Here is a 15,057-nt window from a genome sequence, read left to right on the forward strand (position 1 = left end):
TATTTACAAGCAAAGCATAAAACATTAAATTTATAAATAATGGCTGATGCGTGGGACATTAAATCGCTAAAAACAAAGCGCAATACACTGCGCGAAAAGTTAGAAAAGCGTAAGAAGGAACGTTTCGAAATACTTTCCGACAAACAGGAGGATCAAACGAATCCCAAAAAGGAGCTTGGTATGATGATAAACAAACAAGTAACAAATAAATAAATAAATATCACATAAATAATATGAATCTGTTGCAGTTGAGGCCGATGTGGAGGTGCAGAAGGCGGTGTTGCAATCTTTAAGTGCCAGCACTTTGGTATTGCCCATTGTGTCCACACAAATTGTGGATAAAGTTGGCGGCACCATGGAAATGATTAATTTTATACTTGGCAAGCTGGCAAATCAAGGTGCAATTGGCATAAGGAACGTCACGATTGGCACTGAAGCTGGCTATGAGGTCATCTCGGTGCAGACCAAGGAACTGCTCGAAATCTACGACGATGTCAACGACAGTTGCCAGCAAAAGGAGGACGCGGATGTCAAGCGGAAGTGTGAGTATCTTAAAGATACATTTTTCTTGAAATTTGTATCTCCCGTTAATACCTAGGATTTTTTTAAGAAGTTATGAAGTTATCTTACTCACGCCGATGATTTTATACTCTCTATTCAGTTTTCGACTTATCTTTCCCTTGCGACCTATATGATATAGTAGTCCAATTTTCACCAAACTTGGTTAGGATGTTTTAGACAATACAAAATACACAATCTGCTAGTTTGCAAAGAGTTGTCCAACTTCCAACTGTCATAACTTGATCAAAACTAAACCGATTTTCAAGCGGAATGTCATTTTGATCATGATTTAGCCTCTAAATTCAGTCCGTATTCAATTTTTGTTCATTTAGAAAATTTTATTATTTTCGACCAAGATTCGATTCCGAAGCTAAGGGTCCCCCCTTTGAAATTTCGAAAATTCAAAATCTTAAATCTCAAGTTTTCACTTTTAATCAACTCCTTGTATCGTAATTAGTATAAAGCAACATTTTAAACTTGATTCTGAGACCTTTCATTTTTTTTGTAAAAAAATCAATTGAAATTGAACAAAAATTTGGACTTGTAAAGTGGCTTAATCCGCAGTCTGACCAACTTCAAACTGTCATAACTTGATCAAAACTAAACCGATTTTCAAGCGGAATGTCATTTTATTCATTATTTGGCCTCTAAATTCATTCTGTATTCAATTTTTGTTCATTTAGAAAATTTGATATTTTTTCGATTCTAAGCCCTCTATCATCTAATTTTCCATAATACCCCTTGAAATTTTTTCAAAAACTTTGATCTCTCATAACTTTATCAAAAATTAACCGATTTTCAAGCGGAATGTCATTTTATTCATTATTTGGCCTCTAAATTCATTCTGTATTCAATTTTTGTTCATTTAGAAAATTTGATATTTTTTCGATTCTAAGCCCTTATCATCTAATTTTCCATACCTACCCCTTGACATTTTTTCAAAAACTTTGATCTCTTATAACTTTATCAAAACTAAACCGATTTTCAAGCGGAATGTCATTTTGATCATGATTTGGACTCTAAATTCATTCTGCATTCTAATTTTGTTTATTTAGAAAATTTGATATTTTTCGATTCTAAGCCCTTATCATCTAATTTTCCATACCTACCCCTTGACATTTTTTCCAAAACTTTGATCTCTCATAATTTTATCAAAAATTAACCGATTTTCAAGCGGAATGTCATTTTGATCATGATTCGGCCTCTTAATTCATTCTGTATTACATTTTTGTTCATTTAGAAAATTTGATATTTTTTCGATTCTAAGCCCTTATCATCTAATTTTCCATACCTACCCCTTGAAATTTTTTCAAAAACTTTAATCTCTCATAGCTTAATCAAAAATTTACCGATTTTCAAGCGGAATGTCATTTTATTCATTATTTGGCCTCTAAATTCATTCTGTATTCAATTTTTGTTCATTTAGAAAATTTGATATTTTTTCGATTCTAAGCCCTTATCATCTAATTTTCCATACCTACCCCTTGACATTTTTTCAAAAACTTTGATCTCTTATAACTTTATCAAAACTAAACCGATTTTCAAGCGGAATGTCATTTTGATCATGATTTGGACTCTAAATTCATTCTGCATTCTAATTTTGTTTATTTAGAAAATTTGATATTTTTCGATTCTAAGCCCTTATCATCTAATTTTCCATACCTACCCCTTGACATTTTTTCCAAAACTTTGATCTCTCATAATTTTATCAAAAATTAACCGATTTTCAAGCGGAATGTCATTTTGATCATGATTCGGCCTCTTAATTCATTCTGTATTACATTTTTGTTCATTTAGAAAATTTGATATTTTTTCGATTCTAAGCCCTTATCATCTAATTTTCCATACCTACCCCTTGACATTTTTTCAAAAACTTTAATCTCTCATAGCTTAATCAAAAATTTACCGATTTTCAAGCGGAATGTCATTTTGCTCATGATTTGGCCTCTAAATTCATTCTGTATTAAATTTTTGTTCATATAAAAAATTTAATTATTTCCGACCAAGATTCGATCTCGATGGTAAGGGTCCCCCCTTTGAAATTTCAAAAATTCAAAATTTTAAATCTCAAGTTTTCACTTTTAATCAACTCCTTATATCATTATTAGTATAAAACAACACTTTAAACTTGATTCTGAAACCTTTCATTTTTTTGTAAAAAATTATGTGAAATTTAACATAAATTTGAACTTGTAAAGTTGCTAGGTGAGAGGCTTGTGCAACTTTGAACTGTCATAACTTGATTAAAACTGAACCAATTTTCAAGCGGAATTTCACTTTGATCAAGATTTGTCCTCTTAATTCATTCTGCATTCAAATATTTTTAAATTCGTTCAAAAAATTTGTATGCTCTAGGTCTAGCTATTTATTTCCATGTCAAATTTAATATAAAACGACATCTTAAAATATTAAAATGTTTCAAACCTGATTTGTTGTTTGTTTTTTAATCATTGAGTTTAATTATTAATAAACATAATCTGTCTTATCCGTAGTGGACGATGGCCAGGAAGTGGAGGATGTGCAGCGGAAACAGCTGAAAGTGGATGCGAATTCGGCTCGCAAGGAATCGACAAGTCTGGACGCATCCGATGACATAATGATGCTCCTTTCCCTTCCCTCAACACGTGAGAAGCAAAGCAAACAGGTTGGCGAGGAGATTCTGGAGTTGCTGACCAAACCCACCGCCAAGGAGCGTTCCGTAGCGGAGAAATTCAAATCTCATGGCGGTGCACAAGTGATGGAATTCTGTTCCCATGGCACCAAGGTGGAATGCCTCAAGGCGCAACAGGTGGCCAATGAGATGGCGGCCAAAAAGAAGCTGGAGCGGCGCGAGGAGAAGGAGCTGCGAAGTGCCAACACAACAACAGCAGCAGCTGACACTAACAATACCAGCAAGAAGCTGGTCAAGATTGGCTCTGAGGATGCCGAAGATGGTGAAATTATAGCGGAAACTCTGAACAATTGTGAGGGTGAATCTCAAGAGTCAACGGATGACAGCGAATCCTCTGGTGATTCGGATAAATGCACCAAGTTGCATTTTAAAAAGATTATACAATCGCATACGGATGAATCCCTGGGCGATTGCAGTTTCCTCAACACCTGCTTCCACATGGCCACCTGCAAGTATGTGCACTACGAGGTGGACACCTTGCCCCACATCAACACCAACAAACCGACGGATGTCAAGACCAAATTGAGTCTGAAACGCAGCATCGACTCCAGTTGCACCTTGTATCCACCACAGTGGATTCAGTGTGATTTGCGGTTTCTGGACATGACGGTGCTAGGGAAATTTGCGGTTGTCATGGCCGATCCACCATGGGATATACACATGGAGTTGCCCTATGGCACCATGTCGGATGATGAGATGCGTGCCTTGGGTATTCCTGCACTCCAGGAGGAGGGTCTGATTTTTCTTTGGGTTACGGGACGTGCCATGGAATTGGGCAGGGATTGTCTGAAACTCTGGGGTTACGAGCGTGTGGATGAATTAATTTGGGTCAAGACGAATCAATTGCAACGCATTATACGCACTGGACGCACGGGACACTGGTTGAATCACGGCAAGGAGCATTGTCTGGTCGGCATGAAGGGGAATCCCACAAATTTAAATCGCGGCCTCGACTGCGATGTCATCGTCGCAGAGGTGAGAGCGACCAGTCATAAACCCGATGAAATCTACGGCATCATTGAGCGTCTCAGTCCGGGCACCAGGAAAATAGAACTCTTTGGTCGTCCACATAATATCCAACCCAATTGGATAACGCTGGGCAATCAACTCGATGGCATTCGACTCGTTGATCCCGAGCTAATCACACAGTTCCAGAAACGTTATCCCGATGGCAATTGCATGTCGCCAACGGCAGCGGCTTCCAATGCCATCAAAAACTGACACACGGAGCAAGTAGCTCCAATTTATGACAATTAACACGATTAATCTTAAGTTCAACAAACTGCTAAACTTAAGTTTAAAGCGAGCAACTTGTAAATGCTATAAATTTTTAACTTAATATTGACATGTAATTATTATTTTACAACTTTTCTTATATATGCTTAAAATATTATAGGTATGTTTAATAAAAAATTACCAAATAATGTTTAAAGATTTTTGATTACAACAAAAATTTTATCTCAAAAAGGTATTTTGTATGAATGAGAAAATTCCAGATAACATTCAAAAATATTACTGTTTTTACTTCTAATTCTAAAATATATTGAAGTAATAATCGATTTTCTGAGTTTTGCTAAAAATCTTGCCGGTGCTAAAAACTTACCACCAAGCTTTATTAAAACTCTCTGTTTGAAAAAATATTTAACTCGATCAGCCTGATATTATAAGAACTCTACATTTCAAATTTGGTGCTCTTAGCTTTTACCATCTCAGAGATCTAGGGAACGGAACAATGATAACTTTTTATTAAAACTAATTTGAATAAGAAGAATAAAAACAAATTATTATATTTAAATTTTCAAACAATAAAGTGAACCATAACTCCAATTTTAAAAATCAAAAATATAGGGTTTTTCAAATTTTATTGTGGTTATATATGTTCTTTAAGGACATGAGAGCAGGGACCGTAGTCATTATAAGTTTTATTTTAAAAATCACGCTTCAATGATTATATAATAATGTTTTCGATTTTATTCACCGATAATCATTATTTTTGATCAAAAAAATAAAACTCAAAAAAAATAATTATTTTTGATCAAAAAAATAAAACTCAAAAATAATGATTACACTAGGCAACAAATTTGAAATTTTTGGCTATTAAATGAACGAAACCCACTTTTTTGGATAGATTTGGGGCCAGAACCAACGAAGAACATTCTTAATGTATTTATATGAATGTACAGGTTATGGTTTTTTAATTTTAATTATTATTGTTATAAAGTTTAAGCTTAATATATAAATATTACAAGGGAAAGTTAAGGCATTTAATTTACATATTTAAAAAATATTTGTAATATCACCCTGTTTGTTTATTTATTAGAATTCATTTCACACTTCTTCATGACCCCGAATATATATTTGATTTCTTATCACTATCAACAATTCTGCGCAATTAAATTGGGTTGTATTTTTAATACCGAAAGCTACAAAAGCCAAAGAGTTTAAGCTTATGATTTAGTATGTCAAATTTGTTAATCCGGAACAGTTGGTTTTCGATGAAACGGAACATTTTTTAATATATTTAAATAAGTTAATAACGCAATATCAATGTTAATAAAAATACATAATTATAAAGTGATTGGCATTTGCCTAGTTCTTCAATATCTGCAAAATGGTAAGACACTTTCGTGGATTAAAAATTTCTGTCAAAATTCTGAGAATTTGTATAAAAATATTTAAAATAAATGAACAATTAATAATAATATTAATGTTTTCAGCTAATGCTGCCTGCCACGAGGGTCAATTTCAATGCAATAATGGAGAGTGTCTGAGTGCTGATGTTAAGTGTAATACTAAGTTGGATTGTCGAGACGGAAGTGATGAGACCTTTGAGCATTGCTATCAGTCCAAGTGTTCGAGTTATCGATGTTCCTACGGTGCCTGTTTGGATGAATCTAAATTCTGTGATGGAAAAAAAGACTGCTGGGATGGTACAGATGAAGTTCAGTTAAATTGTGCGAACAACACTCATCTGGACGAGCTTTATAAAAATGAAATACGTGGAGAATGTATGTAAGTATATTAATAGGTGTTAGCTGTCCAACTTCCAACTGTCATAACTTGATAAAAATTTAACATATTTTCAAGCGGAATGTCATTTTGATCATGATTTGGCCTCTAAATTCATTCTGTATTCAATTTTTGTTCATTTCGAAATATTAATTATTTTCGACCAACATTCGATTCCGATGCAAAGGGTCCCCCCTTTGAAATTTCGAAAATTCAAAATTTTAAATCTCAAGTTTTCACTTTTAATCAACTCCTTATATTGTAATAAGTATAAAACAACACTTAAAACTTGGTTTTGAGACCTTTAATTTTTTTGTAAAAAATCATGTGAAATTGAACAAAAATTTGGACTTGTAAAGTGGCAAAGTCCGCAGTCTGACCAACTTCAAACTGTCATAACTTGATCAAAACTAAACCGATTTTCAAGCGGAATGTCATTTTATTCATTATTTGGCCTCTAAATTCATTCTGTATTCAATTTCATTTAGAAAATTTGATATTTTTTCGATTCTAAGCCCTCTATCATCTAATTTTCCATACCTACCCCTTGACATGTTTTCAAAAACTTTGATCTCTCATAACTTTATCAAAAATTAACCGATTTTCAAGCGGAATGTCATTTTATTCATGATTTGGCCTCTAAATACATTCTGTATTAAATTTTTGTTCATTTAGAAAATTTGATATTTTTTCGATTCTAAGCCCTCTATTATCTAATTTTCCATACCTACCCCTTGACATGTTTTCAAAAACTTTGATCTCTCATAACTTAATCAAAAATTAACCGATTTTCAAGCGGAATGTCATTTTGTTCATGATTTGGGATCTAAATACATTCTGCATTCTAAAATTTTTAATTCGTTAAAAAAAAATTGTTTTGCCCTAGATCTGTTTATTTTGATGTCATATTTATTATAAAACGACTTCTTAAAATTTTAAAATGTTTCAAAAATGATTTGTTGAACCATTACGTACCGGTACTGATACCAGAACCGAGAGAAAAAAACGGAAATAGAACCTTTTGCCGCAATATTTATATCGGGACGTACCGGAACCGAAACCGTAACCTATATTTGTATCGGTTAATGATTTCGTTTCCTGTTTCAGTCACGAAGCGTACACACAATTTCAATGTCGGCGATCCAAGGAGTGTATTTCATACAATCGGGTATGCGACGGTGTTGAGGATTGTAAGGATCAATCGGATGAATCAAGTAATCTATGTGTTGCTAGCATCTGCCCTGAGGAATCTTTTCGCTGCGCCTATGGAGCGTGTATTGCAAAAACCGCTGTCTGTAATGAAAAATACGATTGTCGCGATGAATCAGATGAGCTGGAATCTATTTGTAAAAGTTGGCCTAACATTTCCTCTGAAGCAAATACAAATACACACACACACATCAATACAGATACTCCCAACATTTCAATACCACCGGATCGTAGGAAGAAAAGCTGCACTGTACCGACAAATGACACGGCTCTGGTAATAGGGACCGCGTACAGTGGCATGCGTATAATGAAAGTTGATGTTTCCCATCAAATGACAGTTCGTTATCGCTGCGATCCGCAGCACGTTCTTGAAGGCACCGACATGAATACCTGTGACAATGGTAAATGGTTGGCACCTTGGCCCAAGTGTGTTAAAGTCTGTGACAGCAGAAGGATTACAATCGATACCAGAATTAATGCCCTTTGCCGTTATCAGGGTGAGATCTTCGACTGTTCCAAAGAGCCAACAATTTTGAACACCACTGTGGAAGTTAAATGTGGTCAGGGCTATATTCACCAAGATGATGTCAAAGAAGATAGTCTATTCTGTGATAGCGATGGTCATTGGAAACGTTCTGATCCCAAATCGCCTGTCCTTAAATGTGAGATTGATTGTGGCAAGACTTTTGGCACAGTAAAAGAAGATCCTTGGTTGGTCAGCATATATCACAACACTTCAAATAGTAGTTTTAGTTTCAGTTGCCTGGGTGCAATTATCGATCCGTTTAATGTCATGACTACAGCAAAATGTTTTCCCGCAAATTCCATCTCCCATAAGTTCCTTGTTGTCTTGGGCAACAATACAATTGGCTTTAACTTGGAGGAGGAACACGGCTTTGATATAAGTTATATTAATAGCATCTACAATTTGTAAGTTGACAAGCCTTGCTGAACTTAAATAAACTTAAAATATTAACTATATTAATAATAAATATGACTGTGACTTAAATAAAAATAATGACTGTGTATTTACAGTGGGTCACTTTCCATGATCACGACGGTTAGTCCCTTCGTACTCTCAGCCAAAGTGCGTCCAATTTGCCTGCGGAGTTTCCCAGATGACATTTCGAAAAATGAGGAGCCGGTGGAATCTTGGAGAGCACTTGGAGAACCTTTGGTGTATTTTGATCCCGAGCTACATAGATACTTTCTCACAAATATTGTGGTAAACCATAAGAGGATGGGTTACTATTATGAAACGAAGACATTATGAATAATTATGAATTAAAGGGTTGCTAACTTTTCATTTTTTTCTATATTTGTAATAACAGAAATAAAAACAAGTGGAATCCGACCACTGCTCACTTCGCTAATCAAAATTTTTTAAATCAGCTATAAAATTGTCGACTCTTATTATTTTACACCTATGTGTCAAATATTTAATCCATTATCGTCTGAAATTTAGATATCAGAAATTTTAGCGCATGAAAAAGAGGTGGTTTTGATTCGTATACGATAATACTTCTAGATGTTTTAAATAAAATTTAAAAATAAGCAACTTTTTTTCCTATTTTAAATTTCCTAATATCCAGGGGTGCCACGGAAAACGAAACCAACCAAAAATTTCTCAAATCTCCTGACAATTGTGGGAGATTTTCGGTTGATTTCGATTTCTGTGGCACCCCTAATAATTATACTTATTTTTTATTTTATTAAATGTTTCCCAATAAAGGAAAAAATAGCTCGTAACAAAAAAAAATCAAAATTAAGAGTAACTTATAATTTTTAACTATAAATTTATTAACTTTTTGTATTTTTAATTATTTTAATTAAAACTAACCAAAAGTTTGTACTTACAAAATTCTAATTACCTTCAAGTTTTTCCATAAAAATCGCAGAAACGTGTCTTTTTTGATATTTATTATAAAAGTTACAAATAATAACTATACCGTAACTTTTATTTAAAAAATCCATTAACATTAAATAACTCATCAATAATTAATTAAAGTATAAACTAAATGTATGTTTAAATAGATTTATTGCTCAGTTTTGGGGATTTGCGCGTATTTACAAGATTCGGACGCCAAAAACGATAATATATACCACAAAATATATAAATAAAAATATGCATGTGTATGTACATCCAATATAAGTATGTAATACATAAGACTATATAGAGTACTCGCTAATCACAATAAATTGATTGCGTGATCGGCCATAAATATGATGTATTTAATTGTTAACGTAAGCTAATAAGACTTATCAGAGTATACAGCGTTAAGTATATAGTTTATAATTATATATATATCGATATATATATATTTGCACTATATATGTAGAAATGCAACGTATTTTAGTAGTGTGCTTGACTAACAATAATGTTATTAATATTTTCCTGTTACTGCCTTTGTTTTGTTTTTGCTCTGCCAATGCTTATAAAGTTTAAATTAATTAATTATTTATGTACATTGTAAAACTCTACAATCCATGGAGAGTGGTTTTTTTTTCTTTTTAACAATAAATTTAGATTTGCAATTATTATGAAGCAAACGAAACGAAACAAGAATTTCTATTTCTAGTTTTCTTTTTTTTTTTTTGTGTTTTTGTAACTCTTAAAGTGGATGTTGTATTGTGGATTGTGGATGGTATATGGGGAGCTTCAGTTGCGCGTCTGCCTTGGCAGTTGTGTCGTTCAGTTATTTCTAGATTTTCGACAGAGTCCTTAACGTAAATGCGTTCCACTTATGGCCTTCAACACAATAAAGCCCAAAACTGTGGCCGCTGCCACGCCCAGGCCCGCCTTAATCCATACTTTCGGATCCTCCGTCATTAGTCCAAATTGCCGTAAATATCTGAGAGAAATAAAATAAATATTAGTTTCAGTTTTTAAACAAAAATAAGAGTAATTAGGCTAAGAATTAGAATCTGTCCATAACCATATTAATTAAGCAAGATGTTAATATTTATGATGTTAATATGTGAACAGAACTTGTGAAGCATGTGTTAAAGACAGAAACAACATTTGATTATTAAATTCAAGTTGTAAAATTGTTAACTTACGCCGATTCCCACAGCTGTACCAACCTGTGCTTGTAGAACAATATCCAGGCGGCTTGGAAACGCCTACGATCCGTTCAAATCCAGCAGAGATCCGTGCAGATGCATCCAATAAAAAATAAAGGGTATTCACAACAACATCAACAATACAAACAGGCACCAACAACAACAGGGAGGGGAAAAAGTTTTTGTGAAATAAAAGAAAATAAGTACAAGATAGTAAGTTTATCTTCGGCATGCCGAATGCTCAATACCCTTGCAGAGAAGTAGAGATTCTTAAAAAAAAAAACATTAGTAAACAGTATAGAAAATAAATAAAACTTATGCAACTCATTTGTCTTAAGAAACAGAAAAGATATTCATAAAAAACATAGAATTTTAAATTTATTATTATTATTATTATATTAAATATTTTAGATAGTTGTCCGATTTTATTAGTAGTCAGATTTTAAATAAACTGAATCATGTATTATGAATTAAAGCCAAGTCTTTAATGTGTGAGTTTAGTTTAAATATCTTAAAAAACAAAAAGATTTTCATACAAAAACTGGATTTTCGAACGATCGTTTCAATTTAAGCTATAATATATATCCGAATCCGATATATTATTAGAATCTGCACAATATTTGCACAATATTATAATACCCTCTGCAAGGTTTATATTCGGAAAAAGCCTTTAAGCCATGATGTAGATGATGACACTCCCAGATACATGAATTCAAGAGCCAATCTCAAGATCCACGATAAATTCATGACCCACGGCCATGCGCACCGATGAATTCACGAACCACAGCCATTTATACCCATGAATTCATGACTCAAAGCTAAGTTCACCGATGAATTCATGACCCACAGCCATTTTCACCCATGAATTCATGACTCAAAGCTAAGTTCACCGATGAATTCATGACCCACAGCCATTTTCACCCATGAACTCATGACTGAAAGCTAAGTTCACCGATAAATTCATGACCCACAGCCATTTTCACCCATGAATTCGTGACTTACAGCTAAATTCACCGATGAATTCATGACTTAAAACAAATTTCACCGATGATTCATGACCCACACCCAAGCTCACCGATGAATTCATGACCCAATGAGGAAAAAGCATGTGGAATACTCACGGAAATGCTGCCATTGTGGCCAGCTTTGTGTACAGTTCCTTCTTGTTGCTCTTGAGGCTAAATAGATGCGGCGGCAGAAGTTTATACTTTTCACAGAACTCATTTGGTTGCATTAGATAATCCTGACGACGCTCGTCCAGATCACACTTGGTGCCCACAATCATGACTGGGATTTTGCTCTCCGCATAGTATTTAATGTAGATGCGAGCGATGTACTCAAAGGAACGCGGATTGGAGGCATCATACACCAGGCAGGCGACATCGCAGTTCACCTCCTGCGGCTGGAGAGGATCGAGGGCGTGTCGCACATCAATGTCACGCAATATCAAATGCTTCTCCTGGCCATAAACCTGCACCGAATTGATGCAGTGCACCACATTGGTTTTAAACTCCTTGCCCAGCAGTTTAGACATATCCTCGATAAGGAAACCACGACATAAACCGGTTTTACCCGATCCCTTGGGTCCAATCACATGACACTTGTAGACGGAGCGACTCGACTGACGCTTGGCGAGATCAATGCGTCGCTCCCGTGTCACATGTATCGCCACCAATTGACTGTCATTCTCATGGACATTGAAACCAAGATAGGCCAAGTACTCCAGTGTTTTGACCACATCCACCAGCGTCATCAGCGTCCAGCGACACAACCAGCCATGTAGAGTAACCCAACCCGCCTCATTGGTGGGACACGATTTGCGTATATCCGTGGAATAGGACCATGGAGCCGCCGGACAAGTGCTAAACAGCATTTTATGCTCCTCCGGACAGAGTGCACCATCTCCATCCCGATCGTAGCGCTCAAAGACCGCAATCAGGAACTGTTGACCACGATGCGAAAGTTCCGTACTGCTTCCAGGTGGTATCTTCAAGGGCGGACGCAAATACTCCTGGCACATCTCCAGCTGATCGTTGTAGCCAAAGCGACGCAGTACCGCCCAAGTGGTTTCATTGCGTCCCCGCTGTATGAACAGGCAGTGCAGAAAGAGGAATCCCTTGAGAGTCACTGCATCATTGTAGATGCCATCGGGCACATTCTTCTGTATCACACTCTTCACTTCATCCAGTATCTGCGGCTGCAGCGGCGTATTAAAGCAGCGTCTTTGGAACAAGTTCAGCTCGTAATCATTCAACAGATTGTCGCTATCAATGTCGCAGATCTTAAAGATGCGCACCAGCGATTTCTTGCAGGCGGGAGTCAACTAAAAACATACTCCAATTAATTAGATTATAATTAGATTTTAAGTATTCTTTTATGCTAATAATAATAAAAAAAAGTTGATTACAAGTAAAAACTAAAGATTTCAAAATATCAATTTTTAAAATATCAAAGGGTCCCCCCTTAGCATCAAAATCGAAATCAAGATCTAGTGCGAAAAAATTATTTGAGCGAATTTAATAAAATTTGAATGCAGAATCAATTTAGAGGCCGAATCATGATTTATATGCTTTTCTGCTTGAAAATCGGTTAAGTTTTTACCAAATTATGGCAGTTTGAAATTGGTCAGTCTTAGGATCCATCAACTTTACAAGTCTAAATTTTTATAAAATTTGGCATGATTTTTTACAGAAAAATTAAACGACTCAAAATCAAATTTGAAGTATTGTTTTATGCTAATAACGATATGGGGAGTTGATTAAAAGTGAGAATTTGAGATTTAAAAATTTCAATTTTCAAAATCCCAAAGGGGGGACCCTTTGCATTAAAGCCGAAACCAAGATCAGGAAGAAAAATATTTTTTTAACGAATTTAATTTAATTTGAATGCAAAATGAATTAAGCATCCAAATCATGATCAAAATGACATTCAGATTGAAAATCGGTTCCGTTTTCACAAAGTTATGCAGGTTTGAAATTGGTCCGACTTTTAACCTAGCAACTTTACAAGTCCAATTTTTTGTCCGAATTCACATGATTTTTTACAGAAAAATAAAACGTCTCAGAATCCGATTTAAAGTGTTGTTTTATACTAATTACGATATAAGGAGTTGAATAAAAGTGAAAACATGAGATTTAAAATTTTCAATTTTCGAAATTCCAAAGGGGGGACCCTTAGCATTGAAATCGCAACCAACATCTACAGGCCAAAAAATTTTTTTCAAAATATATTATAAATTGAATGCTGAATGTATTTAGAGGCAAATCATGATCAAAGTTACATTCCGCTTAAAAATCGGTTCAATTTTGACCAAGCTATGACAATAACATAGTACCCACTGCAAGAGCATTAACATTGGGTTCAACTCACATCTTGGTCTTCCATGATGTACAGTGGGGAGGTGGGATGCAGCACGGCCTTTTGTGCATAGTAAAACATTTCGGAAATATTGTGCAGCGTCTTGGCGGAGCATTCGACACAGCTCTCGATCTCTGGATAATCCTCCATAATGGCCAGAACACTGTCAATGGTGGAATACTCAATCAAATCGATTTTATTGCCAACCAGAACAATTGGTTTTCGTGACAATTCGGAATCGCCGCTTGTGTTGTTGCTGGTGTTGTTGGTGTTGCATGTGGCGCGCACGAGGGGCAGCCAATGAGTTGTGATGCGATCAAGGGAATCATCATCATCCACGGCGTAAACAATGCACACAACATGCGCTTTGTTTATCTCCACGGCCAATGCGTCATCCGATTGCTCGACACTCGAGAAATCGACTATATTTGTGGGCACCTGTTCGGGGGTCACATTTGCCGGTATTGTGATCTCCTCGGCACGTGGCGGCACCTCCTCCGGATATTCCTCGCTAACCAGCGACAAGATTAACGATGTTTTCCCAACTCCAGCATCGCCGACTAGCAAAATTCTCACATTTTTACGCTGTGACGCCGTGTACTGACCCATTTTATTATTGCTGCTGTTGTTGTTCTTGTTGTTGTGTATTTTCAACTAAGTCTCTACGTTTTTTTTCGATTTCAACAACAGTTTTGACTAAGTATTCTTTGGTCTTCAATTAATTTTTTTTGTAAGTTATTTTTGTTATGCAAAAACCGCAGTTGTAGCCGAGACCGAGACGGCAGCTGATTTAACACACACACACGCACACACACAAATATAGTAACAGTGCTGCCAAACTGTTGTAATAGTCAAGTCGCAAACATAAACGGGCTGGCAGCCTTGGTTACCAGAAAAAGAGTCACCAAGCCTTATATCAATTTTTAGTCAATTTATTACGAACTATCTCTAATATTGAAGCTAGATATTTTAAATTACGCTTAGATTCACGAATTTACAATATAAATTCACGCAAGGAACACTGAAGATTAATAAAAATAAATCATTTTTACTTTATCTAAATTATATTGCAAAATTAAACTATTTTTTTGAAACTGAATTTTTTGATTTATATTTCGCGCCAACAGACCATTTTTAGGTCCAATTCTAATCGATATCCGTACAATGAAATTTTCGTAGGTGAACAG

General features: G+C 35.2%; 3 protein-coding genes across 5 annotated transcripts; 2 read left to right on the plus strand and 1 right to left on the minus strand.

The window, feature by feature from the left end:
* LOC117792237 (N6-adenosine-methyltransferase MT-A70-like protein) lies at positions 1–4,607 on the plus strand. The gene is made up of 3 exons (XM_034632293.1): positions 1–178; positions 249–542; positions 3,054–4,607. Exons 1-3 carry the CDS (start codon positions 40–42, stop codon positions 4,451–4,453), a joined length of 1,833 nt encoding a protein of 610 aa, XP_034488184.1. The 5' UTR covers positions 1–39; the 3' UTR covers positions 4,454–4,607.
* Positions 4,608–5,762: 1,155 nt separating this feature from the next.
* LOC117791145 (modular serine protease-like) lies at positions 5,763–8,823 on the plus strand. Its single transcript, XM_034630814.1, has 4 exons — positions 5,763–5,846; positions 5,950–6,244; positions 7,349–8,380; positions 8,486–8,823. The coding sequence occupies exons 1-4, from the start codon at positions 5,780–5,782 to the stop codon at positions 8,721–8,723; spliced, it is 1,632 nt and encodes a 543-aa protein (XP_034486705.1). The 5' UTR covers positions 5,763–5,779; the 3' UTR covers positions 8,724–8,823.
* A 648-nt stretch (positions 8,824–9,471) lies between these two features.
* LOC117791303 (mitochondrial Rho GTPase) lies at positions 9,472–14,702 on the minus strand. 3 transcript variants are annotated; one of them, XM_034631016.1, is made up of 4 exons: positions 13,883–14,702; positions 11,635–12,836; positions 10,535–10,573; positions 9,472–10,302 (listed from the first exon to the last, which is right to left on the minus strand). In XM_034631016.1, exons 1-4 carry the CDS (start codon positions 14,477–14,479, stop codon positions 10,173–10,175), a joined length of 1,968 nt encoding a protein of 655 aa, XP_034486907.1. In that variant the 5' UTR covers positions 14,480–14,702; the 3' UTR covers positions 9,472–10,172. The 3 variants fall into 3 exon arrangements, with proteins under 3 accessions (XP_034486907.1, XP_034486906.1, XP_034486908.1); XM_034631015.1 differs by having other exon boundaries at positions 10,511–10,573; XM_034631017.1 differs by lacking the exon at positions 10,535–10,573.
* Between the last annotated feature and the right edge of the window lie 355 nt (positions 14,703–15,057).

This window comes from Drosophila innubila, assembly GCF_004354385.1.
Source record: "Drosophila innubila isolate TH190305 chromosome 3R unlocalized genomic scaffold, UK_Dinn_1.0 2_E_3R, whole genome shotgun sequence".
In the NCBI taxonomy this organism is placed as follows: Eukaryota; Metazoa; Arthropoda; class Insecta; order Diptera; family Drosophilidae; genus Drosophila; species Drosophila innubila.

Bases quoted from the DNA above. Each gene is read 5' to 3' on its own strand.
- LOC117791303 (XM_034631015.1), bottom strand. From the start codon at position 14,479: ATGGGTCAGTACACGGCGTCACAGCGTAAAAATGTGAGAATTTTGCTA. The intron at 12,837-13,882 runs GTGAGTTGAACC...GTATGTTTTTAG, and splicing joins ACATCATGGAAGACCAAGAT to TTGACTCCCGCCTGCAAGAA. The intron at 10,303-10,510 runs GTAAGTTAACAA...TATTTCTCTCAG, and splicing joins GTACAGCTGTGGGAATCGGC to ATATTTACGGCAATTTGGAC.
- LOC117792237 (XM_034632293.1), top strand. From the start codon at position 40: ATGGCTGATGCGTGGGACATTAAATCGCTAAAAACAAAGCGCAATACA. The intron at 179-248 runs GTATGATGATAA...AATCTGTTGCAG, and splicing joins GAATCCCAAAAAGGAGCTTG to TTGAGGCCGATGTGGAGGTG. The intron at 543-3,053 runs GTGAGTATCTTA...TCTTATCCGTAG, and splicing joins CGCGGATGTCAAGCGGAAGT to TGGACGATGGCCAGGAAGTG.
- LOC117791145 (XM_034630814.1), top strand. From the start codon at position 5,780: ATGTTAATAAAAATACATAATTATAAAGTGATTGGCATTTGCCTAGTT. The intron at 5,847-5,949 runs GTAAGACACTTT...TAATGTTTTCAG, and splicing joins TCTTCAATATCTGCAAAATG to CTAATGCTGCCTGCCACGAG. The intron at 6,245-7,348 runs GTAAGTATATTA...TTCCTGTTTCAG, and splicing joins GAAATACGTGGAGAATGTAT to TCACGAAGCGTACACACAAT.